General features: G+C 47.8%; 1 protein-coding gene across 1 annotated transcript in view; it reads left to right on the top strand.

The window, feature by feature from the left end:
- The window catches only part of LOC140403226 (complement C3-like), a 466,462-nt gene extending 441,552 nt beyond the window's left edge, over window positions 1–24,910 (top strand). Inside the window, exons 40-41 of the mRNA XM_072490983.1 lie at window positions 6,896–7,031; window positions 24,437–24,910. Coding sequence (XP_072347084.1) covers window positions 6,896–7,031; window positions 24,437–24,575 — 275 coding nt within the window. The 3' untranslated portion in view covers window positions 24,576–24,910. The remainder of the gene's footprint in view (window positions 1–6,895; window positions 7,032–24,436) is intronic.
- Window positions 24,911–25,349: the final 439 nt, after the last annotated feature.

Raw genomic sequence — 25,349 nt, 5'->3', positions numbered from 1 at the left:
CATCGTTGGACTATGTCTGACCCATGGCCACAGTACCACCATCCACCCGGACCATCCCTGCATGCGGCTGTGACACTGCAGCGCACGGTCCCGTCCTCTGCCCGGGGGATGTTGATGGCGGCCCAGGGGGAAGGGGGCAGACTCACCTGGGGCTGAGGTAAGACCACCCGTCACACACACACTTGCGCTCAACGTACATGACACGCCCGCACACTTTGGACAGAGCACAAAGGCAGCTTCGGTAGGTGTAACATTGACTTTAATAACCAAAGCTGTTCATGCACGTGCCCTAGCCCCTAAAACTCATCTGTGCCCTGCACCCGTGCCAACTTACTCAGTGTCTAATTGTTTGGCCTTACGGGCCCTTTGACTACGTCTACGTGGTTCCCCAGACGGTACAGCAGAACTGGAGGTGGACTCCTGTGATTCCTGCCCTCTGACACTGGATCCCTTTGGCGGCCGTTTCCTGGGGCGTCCTGGCCTAGATGGGCCAGGCTGCGGCCCGGGCAACTGGGATGGCGAGCTGCCAGCCTGTCCTGCCCGTTGCCCACCCGATGCACCTGGGACGGAAGGAGGGGAGTCCGAGGTGTCGCGGTGTACCGGGACCTCCCCTACAGAGGGAGCCGGGACGGACCACACCACCTCCTCCTCCCTCGGGGTGCCCGATGGCCCCCAGGCCTCTACATGGGTGGGGGATGCGAACGGACTGGCCATCCGACGCGCCCCCGACATCTGGTGCTGCCAGTCCTGGAGGCCCGTGCTGGTATCGACAGGGGTCTGCAGGTTTGCAGCCATGGAGCCCAGGGGGTTGTCGAACCCTGTCTGCGACAGTGCGACGCCAGCTCGCACATGGCCACTGGCGCCGATGCCCTCAGCGATGGCCTGCTGAGACTGGGCCATGGCATGCAGAGACTGGGCCATGGCCTGCAGAGACTGGGCCATGGCCTGCAGAGACTGGGCCATGGCCTGCAGAGACTGGGCCATGGCCTGCTGAGACTGGGCCATGGCCTGCAGAGACTGGGCTATGGCCTGCTGAGACTGGGCCATGGCCTGCTGAGACTGGGCCATGGCCTGCTGAGACTGGGCCATGGCCTGCTGAGACTGGGCTATGGCGTTGAGCGCCTCTGCCATCTGGCGCTGGCACTGGCTCATGGCCTCCTGTGAGAGGGCAGCCATTTCCTGGGCCACAGACGCCGCCTGCACGGAAGGCCCCAGGCCTCGCAAACCGTTCCCCATGTCTGACACCGTCGCACCCATTGCCTCCACCGCGGACGCCACCCGTGCGGTGTCAGCCTGGGTGGCACGCATGACCGGGACCACTCCCAGCTCCTGGACGCGGGTGGACTCCTCCACCTGCGACCGCAGCCGCCGCAAGCCACCCGTCACCCTATTCGCTCGTCTCCGTGTCGGTGGTTGCATCGGATCTATGTGTGGGTGTGGTAACTGCAGGAACCCGGGATCCATCTGGGCGGCAGATGTTCGCTTGGCCTGGGCTGCCCTCCGACCGCCCGGTCCCTCTGCTGCTCCTACCTCCACCTGCTGTACCGGGACGGCTGTGTTGTGCGCACCAGTGAGTGTACCAGACGCCTCATCACTAAAGTGCCCAACCGTGGTGAGTGTTTCTGCGATGGTGGAGGGTGTTGGTGACAGCAGTGGCGTTGTGTCGTGCTCTTCGTCCCACTCTGACTCCATGGCACTTTGGGGTGGGGGTTCGTCTCCACCCATCCACTCTGAGTCACTGTCCGGTATTTCGTCTTCCCGGGTAGGGGTGTCCTGGGTAGTGCTGTCCCGGGTAGTGCTGTCCCGGGTAGTGCTGTCCCGGGTAGTGCTGTCCCGGGTAGTGCTGTCCTGGATAGTGGTGTCCTGGGTAGTGGTGTCCTGGCTCGGATGTGACGGGGGCCTGTGGCTGCCCCCCTCATCGCTGGGTGGTCGCTCCCGCACGTGATGGGGGTGTCGTCTCCCTGTTGCTCCAGGTCTCTCCGTCTCCCGTGGTGTGCGAGGGGCATCCTGCGGGCGTCGCATGCTGGAGGGTCCGGGTCTCTCCGTCTCCCGTGGTCTCCGAGGGGCATCCTGCGGGCGTCGCATGCTGGAGGGTGCGGGTCTCTCCGTCTCCCGTGGTCTCCGAGGGGCATCCTGCGGGCGTCGCATGCTGGAGGGTGCGGGTCTCTCCGTCTCCTGTGGTCTCCGAGGGGCATCCTGCGGGCGGTCTGCATCTGCGGGGATGGGTGCCTGGACGTTTGGTCCTGCGATACACAATGAAGCATGCATGGTTAGACGTCAGGCAGTGATCAGGTGATACGGGGGAGGGGGATATAGGGGAGGGGGGATATGGGGACGGGTTGTTGGTGGCTCACTTGCTCGTGGGGCCCCGACCTCTGCATCAGCAACCTCCCGGTCCTCAGGTCCGCCAGCCAGTTCCAGGTCCCTTTCCTCGTGTACGTTCAGTGGCCTCTCATCAGCGGGGCCTCCTCCAGTCCTCACATGCTCCCTATTGTTGTGTGCGCGCTTCTCCTGTGGGGGGGGGGGGGGTGGTGGCAGGGGTAAAAGGCAACAGTGTTAGGCAGGTATATGAATGCACGCCATCGGTTGCGCGTGCATTGCAGAGGTTAAGGTTAGGGCTGGATTCACTTGGGGATATGGGGGAGGGGGGGATAGGGGGGATATGGGGGAGGGGGGGATATGGGGGAGGGGGGGATATGGGGGAGGGGGGATATGGGGGAGGGGGGATATGGGGGAGATGGGGGATATCGGGGAGGGGGGATATGGGGAGGGGGATATGGGGGATGTGGGGGAGGGGGGATATGGGGGAGGGGGGATATGGGGGATATGGGGGAGGGGGGATATGGGGGAGGGGGGATATGGAGGATATGGGGGAGGGGGGATATGGGGAGGGGGGATATGGGGGATATGGGGGAGGGGGATATGGGGGAGGGGGGGATATGGGGGAGGGGGGATATGGGGGAGGGGGGGATATGGGGGAGGGGGGGATATGGGGGAGGGGGGGATATGGGGGAGGGGGGGATATGGGGGAGGGGGGGATATGGGGGAGGCTCACCCTGCCTGCTCTGACGAGGTCGTTCACCTTCTTGTGGCACTGGGTGCCTGTCCGTGGTGTTAGGGCCACAGCGGTGACGGCCTCTGCCACCTCCCTTCACAGACGCCGGCTGTGGCGTGGGGCAACTCTGCGGCCGTGCCCGGGATACAGGGCGTCCCTCCTCTGCTCCAACGCGTCCAGGAGCGCCTCCACATCGCGTGACTCGAACCTCGGGGCTGAGCGACGGCCAGCCATCAAGTCGGGTGTTGCGGTCGGCTGTTCCGGTCGGGTGGGGGGGAGCTGCGCGGCCTTATGAGCCGTGACGCCGTGCAGCGCGTATGACGCTGCACGGCGTGAACCACTGCGCAAGCGCGGATCCCGTTACGTCGCTGCTAGCCCATTTCGGGCCGCAGACTATCGGCCCATTTTTATGACGTGACGCAAGTGGGATTTGCGCTGCTTTTTGCGCCGATCGGCGGACTTTCCGCCGATAATGGAGAATTTCGCCCCATATATATAGACAGATTCACAGATGCCAGACAATGCTTAGGATGCGAGCATTAGCAGGTGATTAAATCTTTACAGATCCAGAGATGGGGTAACCCCAGGTTAAAGAGGTGTGAATTGTGTCAAGCCAGGACAGTTGGTAGGATTTCGCAGGCCAGATGGTGGGGGATGAATGTAATGCGACATGAATCCCAGGTCCCGGTTGAGGCCGCACTCATGTGTGCGGAACTCAGACACCCAGGGTGAACTAGTTATTGTATGTTGCAATGATTTCCTCATCCTTTCCCAATTGGGGACAGCTGTGCTTAATTACCAATTTAAAAAATGTATTCTATTGCAACACAATTTCAACATTAAAATACAGGTCACCTCTTGTTCACCAGAGTGGTTGGACTCTGTTACAAATTGTTATTTGGGTCATCACTGGAAAGTAGTCCATGTTTACAGGGATTGATTATCTGGCCACGTGTATTTTGGAATGTTTTAAAGTACAATGGGGCTTAGGCTCTGTTTAACTTTTTGAGTGGTGCTTTTAGCAGAATCTCACATGTAAGACTGAGAGCAACTCACGTATCTGACGAACTCCGTGGATGTGACTGGGGGTGGAGACATGGTTACAGAAGATGTGCTGAAAGTCCTCTTGCCGTAATTTCCGTATCACCCCTGTATGATGCAGAATCCTGCCAGGTCAGATTCCACCCCATTTTCCAGTCATACCTTCCCAACAGTTGCAGCAGAGATGTGCTTGGATCCAGATCTGAATTTCAAACCCTGAATGGTTGCTATGGTTTATTAGGTATACAACAATAGAATTTTTTTCATAGAATTTACAGTGCAGAAGGAGGCCATTCGGCCCATCGAGTCTGCACCGGCTCTTGGAAAGAGCACCCTACCCAAGGTCAACACCTCCACCCTATCCCCATAACTCAGTAACCCCACCCAACACTAAGGGCAATTTTGGACATTAAGAGCAATTTATCATGGCAAATCCACCTAACCTGCACATCTTTGGACTGTGGGAGGAAACCGGAGCACCCGGAGGAAACCCACGCACACACGGGGAGGATGTGCAGACTCCGCACAGACAGTGACCCAAGCCGGAATCGAACCTGGGACCCTGGAGCTGTGAAGCAATTGTGCTATCCACAATGCTACCGTGTTGCCCAGTAGAGAATTGCTGGTTTTGCTACACTATTACCATATACACTCACTTTTGAAGAACGTACTGATGTACACTCGCACAAAACACTACTTTACGTGAGGGCAGCACGGTGGCTCAGTAATGGCCTCACGCCGCCGAGGTCCCAGGTTCGATCCCGGCTCTGGGTCACTGTCTGTGTGAAGTTTGCACTTTCTCCCCGTGTTTGCGTGGGTTTCGCCCCCACAACCCAAAGATGTGCAGGTTAGGTGGATTGGGCACGCTAAATTGCCCCTTAATTGGAAAAAATTAATTGGGCACTCTAAATTAAAACAAAAACACTACTTTATATGCATACTTAGTTAACAAACACGACTATAACCATTAACTGAGAAAGTAAAGCACTCAAAATGATGAATGCACTTGCATATTCTTCTTGGGATTTTACCTTTTTCAACAAGCGTGCAAAGAGAAATGTTAAGGTACGTATATTCAACACGACTTGAGTCACACCTGTATTACTCAGGCGGGTCTTGTTGGGGTGGCAGAATCTCACATGTAAGACTGCGAGCCCCTCACGTACCTCGGTGTAGTGGGGGAAACCTGTTGGAGTTCTCAGCCCTGGAGAAGGTGAAATTTGCGCTAAGGGGGGTGAGCGATAGGTTCCATAAAACCTGTGGTTTGTTCATCCTGCATTTTGGAGGGCTGGTTACCGTTAACTTTTGAGGAGGGGTGAGGAAGGGGGAGGGAGAGCAGGAGGTTGAGTGTTTGGGGATTTAAAGTGTTGGGTGGGTTTATTGTGTGAAATGTAAAAAAGTTGAAAATTTGGAATAAAAATACTTTAAAAAAATAATACAAAAAGAATGGATTTACAATATTGGTTTGATAGATGAGCTTCTTCAGTTATGGGCATGGATTGAAGAAGTTGTGTTGTTCCCCTCAGAAAAGGGAATGTTAGGGGAGATTTGATAGTCTTCAAAATCGTGAGGGGCCTGGATAGAGGCAAACTGTTCCCATTTGCAATGGAATCAAGATTCAGTTGACCTCGATATAAGGTGTATGGCAAAGGAACCAACAGTGACATGTGAACAAACTATTTTACACCGTGGTTAAGATCTTGAATGCACTGTTTGAGAGTCTGGAGGCTGATTTTATCATGGCTTTGAAAAGAAAATTGGGCAATCACATGAAGAGAAAAAAATTGTTCGGCTATGTCATAATATGCACCCATGCACATCATGAGGAAGACAGGCAGTGATAGACTCAGAGGTTAGCCAATCAACACACAGGACAGGACACAACCAATCACTAGACAGAACACTAGAGGAGGGCTTCCTACTATAAAACACACGAGGCATCAGCACTCCGCCTCTTTCCACTGGTGACAACTGTAGTGACAGTCAGGGTGTATATATCATTAGCAGCTTCTACACATGGCTCAGAACTAGTCTGGTCTAGTTAGTTAGGGTTAGCATACTTAGAGTAGTAGAGTGTCAACCCACAGCACGCTGTGTGGCTTGTTACAGGAGTTCAATAAATCGTATTGAACCAACGTCTAAGTTTGGTGCCTGCTTTACAATCTAACTGCATCCAGTTGCAGTCCGTGTTACCCCAGGGTAAATAACACGACAGGCTCCAAGAAAATGTCAGGAACAATTAGACTAGCTGAGTTGCTCTTGTGGGGAGCTGGCATATACACAACAGGGAGAATGGCCTCTTTCTGCACTGCATCTGAAAATATTGAATGGTGATCAGTCAGAATAATCTTTCTTCCTGTAGTGATCTGTATATCTGAAGGTATGTAACATCTATAAGCAAATGATAGATAATTAACCACTAGATGGCAGCACCAGATATATGTATATAAGGTAAACTCAGAGAGAGTTCCCACCTCTTCGTATCAGGAGTAATGAGTGACCAGAGATATAGCTTAGTGTGCAGGTGTAGTTAATCATTATATATATAGATATTTATTCTTATTAATCTAATCTACAGTTATAGTTATAGAAGAGTGAACGAACATAGTTAATTTATTATCGTTACTCAATAAATAAGACTATAAGACCATAAGACATAGGAGCGGAATAGCATTTGCATTATTTGAAGACTTTGAGTGTTACTGAACGTCAAGCATACGACCATTCTGGCAGTAAGCAAATGAGTAGCAAGATATTACTAAATGTAATATAACACTTCCGACTGTGCATTTTGTTTAGGAAGCGATGACGTTGTGGAACAACAAGTTAGAGAACTGATAACTCGTGCCAACTGTGAAGGAACACGTAACATGGACTTGGAAATGCACTATTTAATCATGGGTCAGGGATCAGATTTTTGGGCTGTCGCTAAAAGGTAAGCTGTAAATTCTGACCTAGTTTTACCCATTTATATAAACAAACAAACAAAGAACAAACAAAGAAAAGTACAGCACAGGAACAGGCCCTTCGGCCCTCCAAGCCTGCGCCAACTATGCTGCCCGTCTGATCTAAAATCTTCTACATTTCCAGGGTCCGTATCCCTCTATTCCCATCCTATTCATGTATTTGTAAAGATGCCCCTTAAACGTCACTATCGTCCCTGCTTCCACCACCTCCTCCGGCAGCGAGTTCCAGGCACCCACTACCCTCTGTGTAAAAAAACTTGCCTCGTACATCTACTCTAAACCTTGCCCCTCGCACCTTAAATCTATGCCCCCTAGTAATTGACCCCTCTACCCTGGGAAAAAGTCTATGACCATCCACTCTGTCCATGCCCCTCATAATTTTGTAGACCTCTATCAGGTCGCCCCTCAACCTCCTTCGTTCCAGTGAGAACAAACTTGCTTATATAATTTTCTGCATTTTACTAATCATTCAACTTGCTTATATAATTTTCTGCATTTTACTAATCATTCAAAACAAGTTCTGGTTAATAGCATCATGCCATTGTATTCTAAAGAAACTGTCTTTCTATAATTCTTTGGGAGATGGAAAGTAGAGTGTGCAGTTTGAAGAACAATGTAAAACATTCAGCACCAGGTCTTGTGGTGAGCTGCACAGTGGAGGAGTCCATTGCTGATTGTTTTTAAGATTGTAATCTTACCTTTTCCATTGACTGGGTGGAGTGGAAACTTCCTCTCCCCGCTGCAGTGTGGTTCCAACAATGAGGTGAGGGGCCTAATGAAGCAGTTCAATTCCAAAAGACTGTGCTTCCTTTGATGTCATGAGTTCAATACATATCCCTGCAGATCCAGTCCTGCAGGTGTGGCGGAGTGTAGCTGGGGGAGAGTGTAATGAATGTAAGTAACAAAGTAAGTACCAACCAGTTAGCACAATAACGATGGACGTCTCAGGGCTTGCTGCTAATAGGTGTGCAAAATCTGAGCCATAATCTTCAGGTCTTGCACACATTGCAGAAGCTAGGCTTTGTCATATATTTCTATTCGCTGCAAAATCTTCAACTTCCTCTGTAGCAGCACATCCTGGCATATTTGGGTTGTAGTAGATAGTTCTCACACTTGCCCCATTGTGGGCACCCTTTCAGATAAATAAGGAAAAACGTTATGTGAGTTGATTATTAGAAATTAGAAAGAAGTCACATTTATAAAGTTATTTTCAAGATGAACCAAAACCCTTTGGCGCTCTGAAGGATAGTCATATGGATACAAAATATTAACTATGGGTGCGATTTAACCACCACGTTGCGCCCGGAGCGGATCTGGGCACATCGGTTAAATAGCAGGAAAGGCCAAAATCGAGATTCAACTTAATCTACTATTCCTTTCCCCTTCATGTATTTCTAGCTCCTGTTTAAATGCATCACTGTCATTTACCATAACAGCTCCCTGTGGGAGGGAGTTCCACAATCTCACACTCCCTAAGTAAAGAGGTATATCCTGAATTCCCTATTGAATATACTTGTGACTATATTTTATTTATGCTTCTTAGATTTGGACTCACCCACAGGCAGAACAACCTTCCCTGTATTCACCCGATGAAAGTTTTTCATAATTGTAAAGGCCTCGACAATTGTTTCTTCCTCCTCTTACTTTCATAGGTGTGGTATAGAGACCACCAAATTGCAGTGGGAATGTTGGGAATAGCATTAGACAAGAAATCAGAGATACATGTGACAAAGAAACATCTGCGATTATAGGCGACTTTAATCTGCACACAGATTGGGTGAGTCAAATTAGTCACAGTACAATAGAGAAGGAATTTCTGGAGTGTATACCGGATGGTTTTCTGGACCAATGCGTTGAGGAACCAATAAGGGAACAGGTCATCATGGACTGGTTGTTGTGCAATGAGAAATGATTAGTTGGCAATCTAGTTGTGAGAGAACCCTTGGGGATGAGTGACCATAATATGATAGAGTTATTTATTAAGGTGGATATTGAGGTAGTTGATTCTGAGACCAGGGTTCTGAATCTCAATAAAGGCTCTGATGGTATGAGACATCAGTTGGCTATGATGGACTGGGATACATTACTGAAAGGAAGACAGTGGACAGGCAATGGCAGGCATTCAAGGAACCAATGGATGAACTCCAAAAGTTGTTTATTCCTATTTGGCGCAAGAGTAGAAAGGGAACTGACCAAACCGTGGCTTACAAGGTAAATTAGAGATAGTATTAGATTCAAAGAAGAGGCATACAAATTAGCAAGGGAATGCAATTGATCTGAGGATTGGGAACAGTTTAAAATTCAGCAAAAGCAGACCAAGGAATTGATTAAGAAGAAGAAAATACAATATGAAAATAAGCTAGCGGAGAACATAAAAACTGACTGTAAAAATTTCTATAAATGAAATGAAAATCTCTTATTGTCACAAGTAGGTTTCAAATGAAGTTACTGTGAAAAGCCCCTAGTCGCCACATTCCGGCACATTCCTGTTTGGGGAGGCTGGTACGGGAATAGAACTGCACTGCTGGCCTGCCTTGGTCTGCTTTCAAAGCCAGCGATTTAGCCCTGTGCTAATGTAGTTATGTAAAGAGTAAAAGATTGATTAAAGCAAATGTTTACAGTCAGAAATAGAGGAATACATAACGGGGAACAAAGAAATGACTGAAGAACCGAAATTTGTACATTGCTTCTGTCTTCACAAAGAAAGACATGAATAATGTACTGGAAATTCTAAGTAACACAAATTTTTGTGAGGAGCTGAAGGAAATTAGTATTAGTTGAGAAATGATTTTGGGCATATTAATGGAATTGAAGGTAGATAAATCTTCTGGGCCTGATAATAAGGGGATCAGGGATTTATGGGGAGAAGACAGGAGGATGGGGATGAGAAAATATCCATTGACTGGCGGAGCAGACTCAATGAGCTGAGTGACCTAATTCTGCTCCTATGGCTTACGGTTTTATAATCTTCATTCCAGAGTACTTAAGGAAGTGGCCCTAGATATAATAGATCCATTGGTGATCCTTTTCCAAAATTCTTTGGACTCTGGAATGGTTTGTACAGATTGGAGGGCAGCGAATGTAACCCCGCTATTCAAAATGAAGGTTGAAAGAAAACTGGGAACGATAGACCAGTGAACCAACGTCGATAGTTGGGAAGTTGCTAGAGTCCATTATCAAGGATTTCATCGCACAGCATTTGGAAAGCAGTGGTTTGATCAGAAAAAGTCAGCGTGGTTTTATGAAGGGGAAATCATGCTTGACAAATCTACTAGAATTCTTTGAAGATCTAACTAGTAGAGTTAACCAGGGAGAACCGGTAAATGTGGTTTATTTAGACTTTCAGAAGTCTATCAACAAGGTCTCACACAGCAGATTACTATGTAAAATTAAAGCGCATGGGATTGTGTCTAGTGTCTTGAGATGGATAGAAAGCTAGTTAGCAGACAGGAAGCAAAAAGTTGGAATAAATGGGTATTTTTCTGATTGGTAGGTAATGACTACTTGGGTACCGCAGAGATATGTGCCAGGACCCCAACTGTTAACATTATATATATATATATATATATATATATTTATTTTTAAAATATTTTTATTGAAATTTTAAGATAGAATCCTACAGTGCAGAAGGCCATTCAGCCTATCGAGTCTGCATCGACCCTCCGAAAGAGCACCCCACCTAGGCCCAATCCTCTGCCCCATCCCCACAGCTCCACCTAAACTTTGGACACTTAGGGACAATTTAGCATGGCCAATCCACCTAATCTGCACATCTTTGGACTGGGAGAGAAAATCAAAGAACCGAGAGGAAACCCGGGGAGAAAGTGCAAACTCCACATAGGCAGACACCCGAGGTAGGAATTGAGCCCGGGTCCTGAGTTCTGTAAGGTTTTTGTTAATCAAAAATTACAAAAGCAAAACCAATACCTGTATCAAAAATTACAACAGTAACCCCAGTAACAGAAATATAATATATTTACACAATTGCATCAGTCATAAAAGAGGTTATAAATAAATACATTCCTCCATTGTTACAAGACATACCCGAAATGTGATCAAAATTTACACTTATGCAAAGATATACTCAAATTGTGGTCAATTTACATTGTTGTAATCAGCATGTTAAAAATAGTCAAAGATACCCCAATGTAACCTGAGTACAGCACCCCAGGAAGAAACAAAAAGGGAGATGAGAACTAGCACGGTGATTTTGCCCTTTTTCTGGCAGTGCTGCTGTTTGTGGGCACTGTCATGTGAGAGTACCTTAAAGAAATGGGTGTTTATAAATGGGTATGTATGTAAATATATGTAGTGAGAGTACTTTTAAGAAATGGGTGTTTATTACTGCAGTGATGTCAGAGTGGGTGGAGCTGGGCTGTCTGTCAGCTTTTTACTTTCATTTTAGGTTGTTTGCTGCAGGGTGTGTTTTAGTTTCGTTTTCAGTGTTGGAGCTGAAGCCAGACAGAGCAGGTGTACTGCTGTTCTCTCTGGCATGAAAAGACTATCTCTTGATTATTTGGTGAATTCAGAATTATAAATGTTTTCAGTAGTGAATGTAAACCTGATGTGCTTCTGTTAAAAGGTGTTTCTTTTGTCTTCTGGATGTTGTTTGGGAAGTTATTAAGGATTACCTAGTGTTGTATTCTTTGGGGGTTGTATTTGAATTGATGGTTGCTAAGATGTTCATTGTATGTTTTTAAATGGTTAACTTGTGTTCATAGAATAAACATTGTTTTGCTTTAAAAAATACCTTTCCATTTCTGCTGTACCACACCTGTCGAGTGGGCCGTGTGCTCCCCATACCGCAATCTATTAAAGGTTGTGGGTCAGGTGAACTCTATGATACACTTTGGGGTTCTCTAAACCCTGGGCCATAACAGCACCCACACCCCAGGTGTGTTTTGAAGATTTCCCATTCTTCTTGCTGTGATGTGGGTTCTATCTGCTCCCCTCCCTCCTCCTTCTCCCTTCTGGCTATTTCCCCACCCCGCCGTCTCCCCTCCTCCTTTTGGCAGTCCTTTGCTGTCAGTCCCCCTTCATCCTTTGTCCACGCTTTGTAGGTAGAGTTTATTTTCGTCAGGATGAATCTATGGTTTCTGCAGATGGGGGGCTGCAACAGACATGACACCAATTTTAAAGTGGTGCCTGAGCTGGTTCCAGGAACTTCGTGTGGCTACTACAACCGGACTCCTTGAGTACTTGGCAAGGGCAAATGGGAGTGGGGCGGTGGCTAGTGCCCGGAGGGATATCCCAGTACAAAAGACCTCCTTCTGCACCCATTCTGCCTCAAACTCTTCCAACCACTCCTGCATCCTCTCTGTATTCACTGCCCAGCGGCACAATAGGAAGTTCAGCAGAGCCAAGCCCCCCCATGCGTGGCCCTCTTTGTAGGACGGTTTTACAGATCCCAGGGTTCTTTCCAGCCCATACGAAGGCCATGATCAGCTGATCCACCCTGGTGAAAAAGGAGTTGGGGATACCAAAGTAACAAAAACTCCCTCCCACCACTTTAAACGGCAGCGCCCCAGTCTCCTCTCTTGAATCCTCGCCTGGATCACAAAAACCTCACTTTTACCCATACCCAAGAACCGGCCAAATTCTCCCCTATCCCCCCTAACGTGTCAGAAATATATAGGAAGGGCAGCACGGTGGCCTAGTGGTTAGCACAGCTGCCTCACGGCACCGAGGTCCCAGGTTCGAACCCGGCTCTGAGTCACTGTCCGTGTGGAGTTTGCACATTCTCCCCGTGTCTGCGTGGGATTTGCCCCCACAACCCAAAAATGTGCAGAATAGGTGGACTGGCCACGTTAAATTGCCCCTTAATTGGAAAAAATAATTGGGTAATCTAAATTTTAAAAAAAGAAGAAAAAAATATATATAGGAGTGGGTCGTCTGCATACAACGCGACCCTGTGTTTCCCACCCCCCCCCCCCCCCGCCTCGGACTAGCCCCTTCCAATCCTTTGACGCTCTCAGCACCATTGCCAATGGCTCTATAGCCAAGGCAAACAACAGTGGGGAGAGTGGATATCCCTGACTCGTGCCCCAGTGCCGTCTAAAGTACTCCGAACTCACCCGATTCGTCTGCACACTCGCCACCGGTGCCTGATACAGCAACCGAACCCAGTCAATTCAGCCCTGCCCAAACCCAAACCGCTCCAGGTTCTACCATAAATAATTCCACTCCACCCGGTCGAAGGCCTTCTCAGCGTCCACAGCAACCACTACCTCCGCCTTCCTCCCCTCGGAGGGCATCATGATCACATTTAGTAGCCTTCTAATGTTGGCAGTTAACTGCCTGCCTTTAACAAACCCGTCTGGTCTTCCGCTATCATCCCCAGAACACATTCCTTTATCCTTGAGGCCAAAACCTTGGCCAGCAATTTGGCATCAACATTCAGTAGGGAGATTGGTCTGTGTGACACACATTGCTCTGGGTCCTTCTCTCACTTCAGGATCAATGAAATTGAAGCCTGTGACATTGTTGGGGGAAGGACACCCCGCTCCCTTGCCCCATTAAATGCCCCTCACCAGCAGCAGGCCCAGTATTCCAGAAAGCTTCTTGTAAAATTCCACTGGGTAGCCGTCCGGTCCCGGGGCCTTGCCCGACTGCATGGCCTCCAGTCCCTCCACTACTTCTACAATCCCAATTGGGGCTCCCAACCCCTCCCCCAACCCTTCCTCCACCTTCGGAAACTCCAGCCAAAAACTGCCTCATCCCCTCCACCCCAGCTGGGGCTCTGACTCATACAGCCGACTATAAAACTCCTTGAACACCCCATTTACCGCCTCTGAGTCCAAGACCGTGTTCCCCCTCTGCCTTTCACTCTTCCTATCTCACTGGCCACCTCCCTCTTCCTTAGCTGGTGTGCTAGCATCCTACTGGCCTTCTTACATGCTCATATACCATCCTCCTCGCTTTCCTCAACTGCCCCACCGCCTTCCCTGTGGATATCAGACCAAACTCCATCTGCAGCTTCTGCCGCTCCTTCAATCATCCCGCCTCTGGGGCTTCAGAATACCTTCTGCCCACCTGGAGTATCTCCCTAACCAGCCTATCCATCTCTACCCACTCCACCTTCTCCCTATGAGCCCGTATCAAAATTAACTCCTCCCTAACCACTGCCTTCAGCGCTTCCCACACCGTTGCTGCCGAAACCTCCCCGGTATTATTTATCGCCCAATGATTCTGGACGGCCTCCCTCACCCGCCCGCACACCCCCTCATCTGCTAACAGTCCCACATCTATTCTCCATTGCGGGCGCTGACCTCCCCCCTCCTTGCTCACCCGTAAATCTACCCAGTGTCTGAAACAACAATCGCCGAATACCTGGTAACCTCCATGGGTCTACCCCACCCCCATCTGTTCCATAAACCCCTTTAGCTCCTTCGCCGTGGCTGGCACCCTCCCTGTCCTTGAACTCGACCAATCCAACCTTGGATCAATGACCCCCCCCCCCATGATCAGCTTATGCGAGTCCACGTCCGGAATCTTCCCTGACATCCGCCTCATAAACTCCGCGTCGTCCCAGTTTACTGCGAAATAGTCACTAATACCATCGCTATACCCTCCAGCTTCCCACTCACCATAATATAACATCCCCCCGCCCCCCGAGTCCGCCACTATATTTCCTACCTCAAATGACATCCGCTTATTGATCAAGATCGCAACACCACTAATTTTAGAGTCTAGTCCCGAATGATAAACCTACCCGACCCACCCCTTCCTCAGCCTAGTCTGACCCAATACCCTCAGGTGCCTCTTGTAACATTGCTACGTCTGCCTTCAACCTCCTCAAATGCGCGAATATGCGAGTCCTCTTGACTGGCCCATTCAGCCCTCTCACGTTCCATGTGATCGGCCTGGTCGGTGGGCCCATTACCAAAACAACCAACTCCCCATATCAAACTGGTCACCTGTTCACCCCCACTGCGCATCCGTGATCTAGCTCGCCCAGCTAGCCTGGTAACCCCCGCACATGTCACCAAGCATCCTACTCCCTACTGTTCTCCCCCCCCCCCTCATTGGTGTGAGGTAAGTACCATATTGTATTATTATTTTTTTTTTTTTTTAATTTAGTTGTTAGCCAGATCTTGGTTGAAAGTTAGAGGGATGGCAGGGAAGGGAGTACAATGTTCCTCCTGCAGGATGTTTGAGGTGAGGGATGCCGTTAGTGTCCCTGCTGATTTTACCTGCAGGAAGTGCTGCCATCTCCAGCTCCTCCAAGACCGAGTTAGGGAACTGGAGCTGGAGTTGGAAGAACTTCGGATTATTCGGGAGGCAGAGGGGGTCATAGATAGCAGCTTCAGGGAATTAGTTACACCAAAGATTGGAGATAGGTGGGTAACTGTAAGAGGGACTGGGAAAAAGCAGTCGTGCAGGGATCCGCTGCGGTCGTTCCCCTGAGAAACAAGTATACCGCTTTGGATACTTGTGGGGGGGGGGGACTTACCAGGGGTAAGCCATGGGGTACGGGCCTCTGGCACGCAGTCTGTCCCTGTTGCTCAGAAGGGAAGGGGGGAGAGGAGCAGAGCATTAGTAATTGGGGACTCGATAGTCAGGGGCACAGATAGGAGATTTTGTGGGAGCGTGAGAGACTCACGTTTGGTATGTTGCCTCCCAGGTGCAAGGGTACGTGATGTCTCGGATCGTGTTTTCCGGGTCCTTAAGGGGGAGGGGGAGCAGCCCCAAGTCGTGGTCCACATTGGCACTAATGACATAGGTAGGAAAGGGGACAAGGATGTCAGGCAGGCTTTCAAGGAGCTAGGATGGAAGCTCAGAACTAGAACAAACAGAGTTGTTATCTCTGGGTTGTTGCCTGTGCCACGTGATAATGAGATGAGGAATAGGGAGAGAGAGCAATTAAACACGTGACTACAGGGATGGTGCAGGCGGGAGGGATTCAGATTTCTGGATAACTGGGGCTCTTTCTGGGGAAGGTGGGACCTCTACAGACAGGATGGTCTACATCTGAACCTGAGGGGCACAAATATTCTCGGGGGAGATTTGTTAGTGCTCTTTGGGGGGGTTTAAACTAATGCAGCAGGGGCATGGAAACCTGGATTGTAGTTTTAGGGTACGGGAGATTGAGAGTATAGAGGTCAGGAGCACAGATTTGACGTCGCAGGAGGGGGCCAGTGTTCAGGTAGGTGGTTTGAAGTGTGTCTACTTCAATGCCAGGAGTATACGAAATAAGGTAGGGGAACTGGCAGCATGGGTTGGTACCTGGGACTTCGATGTTGTGGCCATTTCGAAGACATGGATAGAGCAGGGACAGGAATGGATGTTGCAGGTTCTGGGGTTTAGGTGTTTTAGTAAGCTCAGAGAAGGAGGCAAAAGAGGGGGAGGTGTGGCGCTGCTGGTCAAGAGCAGTATTACGGTGGCGGAGAGGATGCTAGATGGGGACTCATCTTCCGAGGTAGTATGGGCTGAGGTTAGAAACAGGAAAGGAGAGGGCACCCTGTTGTGAGTTTTCTATAGGCCTCCAAATAGTTCTAGGGATGTAGAGGAAAGGATGGCGAGGATGATCCTGGATAAGAGCGAAAGTAACAGGGTAGTTATTATGGGAGACTTTAACTTTCCAAATATTGACTGGAAAAGATATAGTTTGAGTACATTAGATGGGTCGTTTTTTGTACAGTGTGTGCAGGAGGGTTTCCTGACACAATATGTTGACAGGCCAACAAGAGGCGAGTCCACGTTGGATTTGGTTTTGGGTAAGGAACCTGGCCAGGTGTTGGATTTGGAGGTAGGAGAGCACTTTGGGGACAGTGACCACAATTCGGTGACGTTTACGTTGGTGATGGAAAGGGATAAGTATACACCGCAGGGCAAGAGTTCTCGCTGGGGGAAGGGCAATTATGATGCCATTAGACATGACTTGGGGGTATAGGTTGGAGAAGTAGGCTGCAAGTGTTAGGCACACTGGATAAGTGGAGCTTGTTCAAGGATCAGCTACTGCGTGTTCTTGATAAGTACGTATCGGTCAGGCAGGGAGGAAGGCGTAGAGCGAGGGAACCGTGGTTTACCAAAGAAGAAGGAGGCCTATGTGAAGATGAGGTGTGAAGTTTCAGTTGGGGCGATGGATAGTTACAAGGTAGCGAGGAAGGATCTAAAGAGAGAGCTAAGACGAGCAAGGAGGGGACATGAGAAGTATTTGGCAGGTAGGATCAAGGAAAACCCAAAAGCTTTCTATAGGTATGTCATGAATAAGCGAATGACTAGGGTAAGAGTAGGACCAGTCAAGGACAGGGATGGGAAGTTGTGTGTGGAGTCTGAAGAGATAGGCGAGATACTAAATGAATATTTTTCGTCAGTATTCACTCAGGAAAAAGATAATGTTGTGGAGGAGAATGCTGAGACCCAGGCTATTAGAATAGATGGCATTGAGGTACGTAGGGAAGAGGTGTTGGAAATTCGGGACAGGCTGAAAATAGATAAGTCCCCGGGGCCTGATGGGATTTATCCTAGGATTCTCTGGGAGGCCAGGGAAGAGATTGCTGGACCTTTGGCTTTGATTTTTATGTCATCATTGGCTACAGGAATAGTGCCAGAGGACTGGAGGATAGCAAATGTGGTCCCTTTGTTCAAAAAGGGGTGCAGAGACAACCCCGGCAACGATAGACCGGTGAGCCTCACGTCTGTAGTGGGTAAAGTCTTGGAGAGGATTATAAGAGACAAGATTTATAATCATCTAGATAGGAATAATATGATCAGGGATAGTCAGCATGGCTTTGCGAAGGGTAGGTCATGCCTCACAAACCTTATCGAGTTCTTTGAGAAGGTGACTGAACAGGTAGATGAGGGTAGAGCAGTTGATGTGGTGTATATGGATTTCAGTAAAGCGTTTGATAAGGTTCCCCACGGTAGGCTATTGCAGAAAATACGGAGGCTGGGGATTGAGGGTGATTTAGAAATGTGGATCAGAAATTGGCTAGCTGAAAGAAGACATAGGGTGGTGGTTGATGGGAAATGTTCAGAATGGAGTTCAGTTACAAGTGGCGTACCACAAGGATCTGTTCTGGGGCTGTTGCTGTTTGTCATTTTTATCAATGACCTAGAGGAAGGCGCAGAAGGGTGGGTGAGTAAATTTGCAGACGACACTAAAGTCGGTGGTGTTGTCGACAGTGTGGAAGGATGTAGCAGGTTACAGAGGGACATAGATAAGCTGCAGAGCTGGGCTGAGAGGTGGCAAATGGAGTTTAATGTAGAGAAGTGTGAGGTGATTCACTTTGGAAGGAATAACAGGAATGCGGAATATTTGGCTAATGGTAAAGTTCTTGGAAGTGTGGATGAGCAGAGGGATCTAGGTGTCCATGTACATAGATCCCTGAAATTTGCCACCCAGGTTGATAGGGTTGTGAAGAAGGCTTATGGAGTGTTGGCCTTTATTGGTAGAGGGATTGAGTTCCGGAGTCAGGAGGTCATGTTGCAGCTGTACAAAACTCTGGTGTGGCCGCATTTGGAGTATTGCGTACAGTTCTGGTCACCGCATTAGAGGAAGGACGTGGAGGCTTTGGAGCGGGTGCAGAGGAGATTTACCAGGATGTTGCCTGGTATGGAGGGAAAATCTTATGAGGAAAGGCTGATGGACTTGAGGTTGTTTTCGTTGGAGAGAAGAAGAGGAGACTTAATAGAGGCATACAAAATGATCAGGGGGTTCGATAGGGTGGACAGTGAGAGCCTTCTCCCATGGATGGAAATGGCTGGCACGAGGGGTCATAGCTTTAAACTGAGGGGTAATAGATATAGGACAGAGGTCAGAGGTAGGTTCTTTACGCAAAGAGTGGTGAGGCCGTGGAATGCCCTACCTGCAACAGTAGTGAACTCGCCAACATTGAGGGCATTTAAAAGTTTATTGGATAAGCATATGGATGATAATGGCATAGTGTAGGTTAGATGGCTTTTGTTTCGGTGCAACATCGTGGGCCGAAGGGCCTGTACTGCGCTGTATTGTTCTATGTTCTATGTTCTCAATTCATGGCCGCCACCGGAAGTCCAGGAGATACTATTTCAATAGAATATCTTTCGGAATCATTTCAGTTTCTGAAATTTTTCATTGGGCTATGGAACAGATGGTCGAAGGTATTGATGGCGTACAAGTGTACATGGATGGCATCATCATTTGGTCATCAAATGAAGGGGAACACACTGCACGACTTCTGCAAGTCATGAAGCGAATTGAAAAGCTTGGTCTCAAAGAGCCAAATGCCAATTTGGCATCTCCAGACTAATTTTCTTGGGTGATCAACTATCAGCTCAAGGAGTTCAGCCAGACACTAAAAGACTGAAGCGATCACCAGAATGTTATGTCCAAAAGACAAAAAGGGCACTATTAAGAATGCCAGGTGCTGTCAATTTTGGGGGGAAATTCATACCAAACTTGGCATCACGTACCGAATTTGAAAAACGTCATAAGAACATAAGAACTAGGAGCAGGAGTAGGCCATCTGGGCCCTCGAGCCTGCTCCACCATTCAATGAGATCATGGCTGATCTTTTGTGGACTCAGCTCCACTTTCCGGCCCGAACACCATAACCCTTAATCCCTTTATTCTTCAAAAAACTATCTATCTTTATCTTAAAAACATTTAATGAAGGAGCCTCTACTGCTTCACTGGGCAAGGAATTCCATAGATTCACAACCCTTTGGGTGAAGAAGTTCCTCCTAAACTCAGTCCTAAATCTACTTCCCCTTATTTTGAGGCTATGCCCCCTAGTTCTGCTTTCACCCACCAGTGGAAACAACCTGCCCGCATCTATCCTATCTATTCCCTTCATAATCTTATATGTTTCTATACGATCCCCCCTCATCCTTCTAAATTCCAACGAGTACAGTCCCAGTCTACTCAACCTCTCGTCATAATCTAATCCCCTCAACTCTGGGATCAACCTAGTGAATCTCCTCTGCACACCCTCCAGTGCCAGTACGTCCTTTCTCAAGTAAGGAGACCAAAACTGAACACAATACTCCAGCTGTGGCCTCACTAACACCTTATACAATTGCAGCAGAACCTCCCTAGTCTTAAACTCCATCCCTCTAGCAATGAAGGACAAAATTCCATTTGCCTTCTTAATCACCTGTTGCACCTGAAAACCAACTTTTTGCGATTCATGCACTAGCACACCCAGGTCTCTCTGCACAGCAGCATGTTTTTATATTTTATCATTTAAATAATAATCCATTTTGCTGTTATTCCTACCAAAATGGATAACCTCACATTTGTCAACATTGTATTCCATCTGCCAGACCCTAGCCCATTCACTTAGCCTATCCAAATCCCTCTGCAGACTTCCAGTATCCTCTGCACTTTTTGCTTTACCACTTATCTTAGTGTCGTCTGCAAACTTGGACACATTGCCCTTGGTCCCCAACTCCAAATCATCTATGTAAATTGTGAACAGTTGTGGGTCCAACACTGATCCCTGAGGGACACCACTAGCTACTGATTGCCAACCAGAGAAACACCCATTAATCCCCACTCTTTTCTTTCTATTAATTAACCAATCCTCTATCCATGCTACTACTTTCCCCTTAATACTATGCATCTTTATCTTATGCAACAACCTTTTGTGTGGCACCTTGTCAAAGGCTTTCTGGAAATCCAGATATACCACATCCATTGGCTCCCCGTTATCTACCGCACTGTTAATGTCCTCAAAAAATTCCACTAAATTAGTTAGGCACGACCTGCCCTTTATGAACCCATGCTGCGTCTGTCCAATGGGACAATTTCCATCCAGATGCCTCGCTATTTCTTCCTTGATGATAGATTCCAGCATCTTCCCTACTACCAAAGTTAAGCTCCCTGGCCTATAATTACCCGCTTTCTGCCTACCTCCTTTTTCAAACAGTGGTGTCACGTTTGCTAATTTCCAATCCGCCGGGACCACCCCAGAGTCTAGTGAATTTTGGTAAATTATCCCTAGTACATTTGCAATTTCCCTAGCCATCTCTTTTAGCACTCTGGGATGCATTCCATCAGGTCCAGGAGACCTGTCTACCTTTAGCCCCATTAGCTTGCCCATCACTACCTCCTTGGTGATAACAATCCTCTCAAGGTCCTCACCTGTCATAGCCTCATTTCCATCAGTCACTGGCATGTTATTTGTGTCTTCCACTGTGAAGACCGACCCAAAAAACCTGTTCAGTTCCTCAGCCATTTCCTCATCTCCCATTACTAAATCTCCCTTCTCATCCTCTAAAGGACCAATATTTACCTTAGCCACTATTTTTTGTCTTATGTATTTATAGAAACTTTTACTGTGTGTTTTTATATTCTGAGCAAGTTTACTCTCATAATCTATCTTACTCTTCTTTATAGCTTTTTTAGTAGCTTTCTGTTGCCCCCTAAAGATTTCCCAGTCCTCTAGTCTCCCACTGATCTTTGCTACTTTGTATGTTTTTTCCTTCAATTTGATACTCTCCCTTATTTCCTTAGATATCCACGGTCGAGTTTCCCTCTTTTTACCGCCCTTCCTTTTTGTTGGTATAAACCTTTGCTGAGCACTGTGAAAAATCACTTGGAAGGTTCTCCACTGTTTCTCAACTGTTTCACTATAAAGTCTTTGCTCCCAGTCTACCTTAGCTAGTTCTTCTCTCATCCCATTGTAATCTCCTTTGTTTAAGCACAAAACTCTTGTGCTTGATTTTACCTTCTCACCCTCCATCTGTATTTTAAATTCCACCATATTGTGATCGCTCCTTCCGAGAGGATCCCTAACTATGAGATCCTGAATCAATCCAATCTCATTACACAGGACCAGATCTAGGACCGCTTGTTCCCTCGTAGGTTCCATTACATACTGTTCTGGGAAACTATCGCGGATACATTCTATAAACTCCTCCTCAAGGCTGCCTTGACCGACCTGGTTAAACCAATCGACATGTAGATTAAAATCCCCCATGATAACTGCTGTCCCATTTCTACATGCATCTGTTATTTCTTTGTTTATTGCCTGCCCCACCATAATGTTACTATTTGGTGGCCGAGAGATTTGGTGGTCATGTTCACTTGGTCTGGTGAACACAACAGGGAGGGGTCTGATCTGAAGAGAACACTCACTACAGCACCTGTTCTGTCCTTCTTCGAACCCAAAAGTAACACGAAGATTTTGACAGCTGCCAGCAAGATGGCATAGGCGCAGTGCTGTTAAGTGAAGGGTTATGGCAACCGGTTGCATATGCCTCGAGAGCGACGACACCAACCGAGCAGCGCTATGCGCAAGTTGAAAAGGAGTGTTTGGGTCTACTCATGGATATGGACAAATTCCATAGCTACGTGCATGGGTTACCCACATTCACAGTGGAAACTGATCATCGTCCTCTCATCTTCATCATAAAGAAGAACTTGAACGACATGTCGCCATGACTACAGAGATTGATTATGAAACTTCAAAGGTACGATTTTGAGCTTGTCTACTCGCCAGGAAAGGAGATGGTTGTAGCTGATGCACTATCGGGTGCAACTGATGATCCAGGGACCACAGACACCGTACAGATCATTGAAGCTCAAGCAACCCTCATGGCAGAAAACCTACCTGTTTCCGACGACAAGTCAAATCTTATTAAAGAAGAAACATGCAAAGATGAAACAATCTAACGCGTGTTGAAGTACATGCGGGATGGTTGGCCCAAAGTAACTTGTTCCAACTACCGAAACATACAGGCAAAATCGTATTGTCATATCGACGTCATTGCGACGCATGATCCTCAGCAAGGTCCATGAACGCCATCTGGGGATGGTAAATTGCAAAAGAAGAACTTGTGAATCTGTATATTGGCCAGGAATAAATGATGACATTACCAACCTTGTTGCACACTGTGAAACGTGTCAGAATAATAATAATAATCTTCATTGTCACAAGTAGGCTTACATTAACACTGCAATGAAGTTACTGTGAAAAGCCCCAAGTCGCCACATTCTGGCGCCTGTCTGGGTGCACAGAGGGAGAATTCAGAATGTCCAAATTACCTAACAGCATGTCTTTCGTGACTTGTGGGAGGAAACCGGAGCACCTGGAGGAACCCCACGCAGGACAAGGAGAATGTACAGACTCCACACAGACAGTGACCCAAGGTGGGAATCGAACCTGGGACACTGGAGCTGTGAAGCAGCAGTGCTACCCACTGTGCTGCCATGCTGCCCCATGTCTTGTGTTGAAGGTTTCCCCAGCAGGTGCAGTGACTGATCAGTGGAAGGTTTGTAATGTTTTAAACCAACGGCACATCAGCAAGACGTTGTTCCAGCATCGAGCACGACGACAGAAGCTTCGGGACAAACAGGATTAGATATAACTTTTCGGGGATGATCAAGGGATTTGGGGGAGAAGGTTGGATCAGGGTATTGAACCTGATAATCAGCCATGATCACAATGAATGGCGGAGCAGGCTCCAAAAGCCGAATGACCTCCTGCTGCTTCTATATTCGATACATATTTCTATGTACTCTTTTTTTTCCAGAAAAACAAGCTCCAAATTTTAGAAATTTTCCTGACAGCTGTAGGGCACAATTCAGCAATGCCGGGTGCAATGGGTGAATGCCACGAGAGCCCCAAAACTGGCCCCGCACCGGGCTGACGGGAGTCACCCAACGCGCTACACCCACTGCGATCTGGATCACGCCTTCACTGGGCATGATCCAGATAATGAGATTTGGCTCATTTAAATACCCTGATGCAGTATTCACCCGATGCCCGGGAGTCAATGGCCATGCCTGTGAGACTTCAACCGGGCACAGTTTGCACTGGCTTCCACAAACATGGACCAGGCGTGATGGTACCTCTGGGGTTGCCTGCCAGGTGGGTGGCCAGGCAGAGCCAGGGTGCCCAAGTGCCAGGTTAGCACTGCCAGGGTCAGACCTTGCAGGCCATTGCCCATGAGAGGAAAGGGGGAGGGGAAGTTTGAGGGGCCAAGAAAATGTTGGAGGTTGAAGGGGGGAGGCAGTTCCAGAAAGCAGAGGCATGGGGAGGGGGATGTAGACATCGGAGCACCTATCTGAGAGGAGCCAGTCCTGCTGCGAGATCAGCTACCCAGTGCAGGAAAAAAGGCTCGACGGAGAGAAACTCCTCGAAAAAATCCCGGCAAAGTGCCGGTGAATATCGGGGTGAATCTTGGTGCTGCAGCCTCCAAGAAACATCCTGCCAAACGTGCCCGGATTTCTTTTCACTGTATCGTGCCCTTACTCTCTGATATTATCCTTGAAAATCTTTTCCTTGTACCTTCTCCAGTGCCTTGATACCCTTTTACATGGTAATTCAAATATCACACAGAAACAGCCATTAGCTATCATAAGTTCTTTCTAATTTAGACGGTACTCATAATCAGTGTGCCTGTGTGATTTCGTCCTCATTTTCATTGGCTGTCTGAATTTCAGGTTGAGCTATCAGATTGGAGAAGGAACCTGGATTGAACGTTGGCCAAAAGGAGATGAATGTCAAGACCGTCGTTATAGGAACCTCTGTCAGGACCTGGAGGAATTTTCCGAAGCCCTGACGTTTACTGGCTGTATTTAATTGTTTGTTTCTTCAATGATGGTGGTAACAAATATTATTTGAATCACATCATGTAAATTACATAAAGCTTTCTGATCAGATACCAAATGACAAGAAAATACACAGCAACATTGCTGATTTAAAACCTGATTTAAAACCCTGATTTAAAACCCTGATTTCAAAGGTAGCTCTTATGTGTTATAGCAATGACTAGAAAGGACACAGAAATTGAATTTCACAGGTAGTCATAGAGATGTCTTTTTTGACCAATCTGCAGCATTTCCTATACCTCATCTTTATGACAATGTTCTGTATGGTGATGTGAATACTATCAATAAAAACATGTCAAAAACTGGTTTAACTCGTATGAAATTTTAGTACCAGCCAATCTCAATACAGGATGTGTACTATTTTTCTGATACTTCTTTTGTTACCAAATCATAAACACTCCGTATTCTTTTTTGCATGTACTCGATATATTTCCTGCACTTCTCTGTATTTTCTAGTTATTGCTACAACCTCCCCCCTCCGCCCACCTTTTGTATATAGACATGAGCAAAAATGTGAGTGATCGAAATGGCTTCTGGAGCTATATGAGTGCACACTCACCTGCATTTACCAGAAAGATGGCATGTAAAAAAATTAGACAAAATATTTTACAGGTCGGACCTGATTTAAATGTACAGTCAATTCTGGGGTGCTGATGGGCAGCTTGTTGATAAATGGGGAGGGAAATTTGGTAACTTGTTTCAACAAGCTGCCCATCAGCACCCCAAATGTGACTGTACATTTAAA

This window comes from Scyliorhinus torazame, chromosome 27, assembly GCF_047496885.1.
Source record: "Scyliorhinus torazame isolate Kashiwa2021f chromosome 27, sScyTor2.1, whole genome shotgun sequence".
Lineage (NCBI taxonomy): Eukaryota > Metazoa > Chordata > Chondrichthyes > Carcharhiniformes > Scyliorhinidae > Scyliorhinus > Scyliorhinus torazame.
The sequence above is the reverse complement of the archived record's forward strand: the minus strand, read 5'-3'. Positions and strand labels throughout refer to the sequence as shown.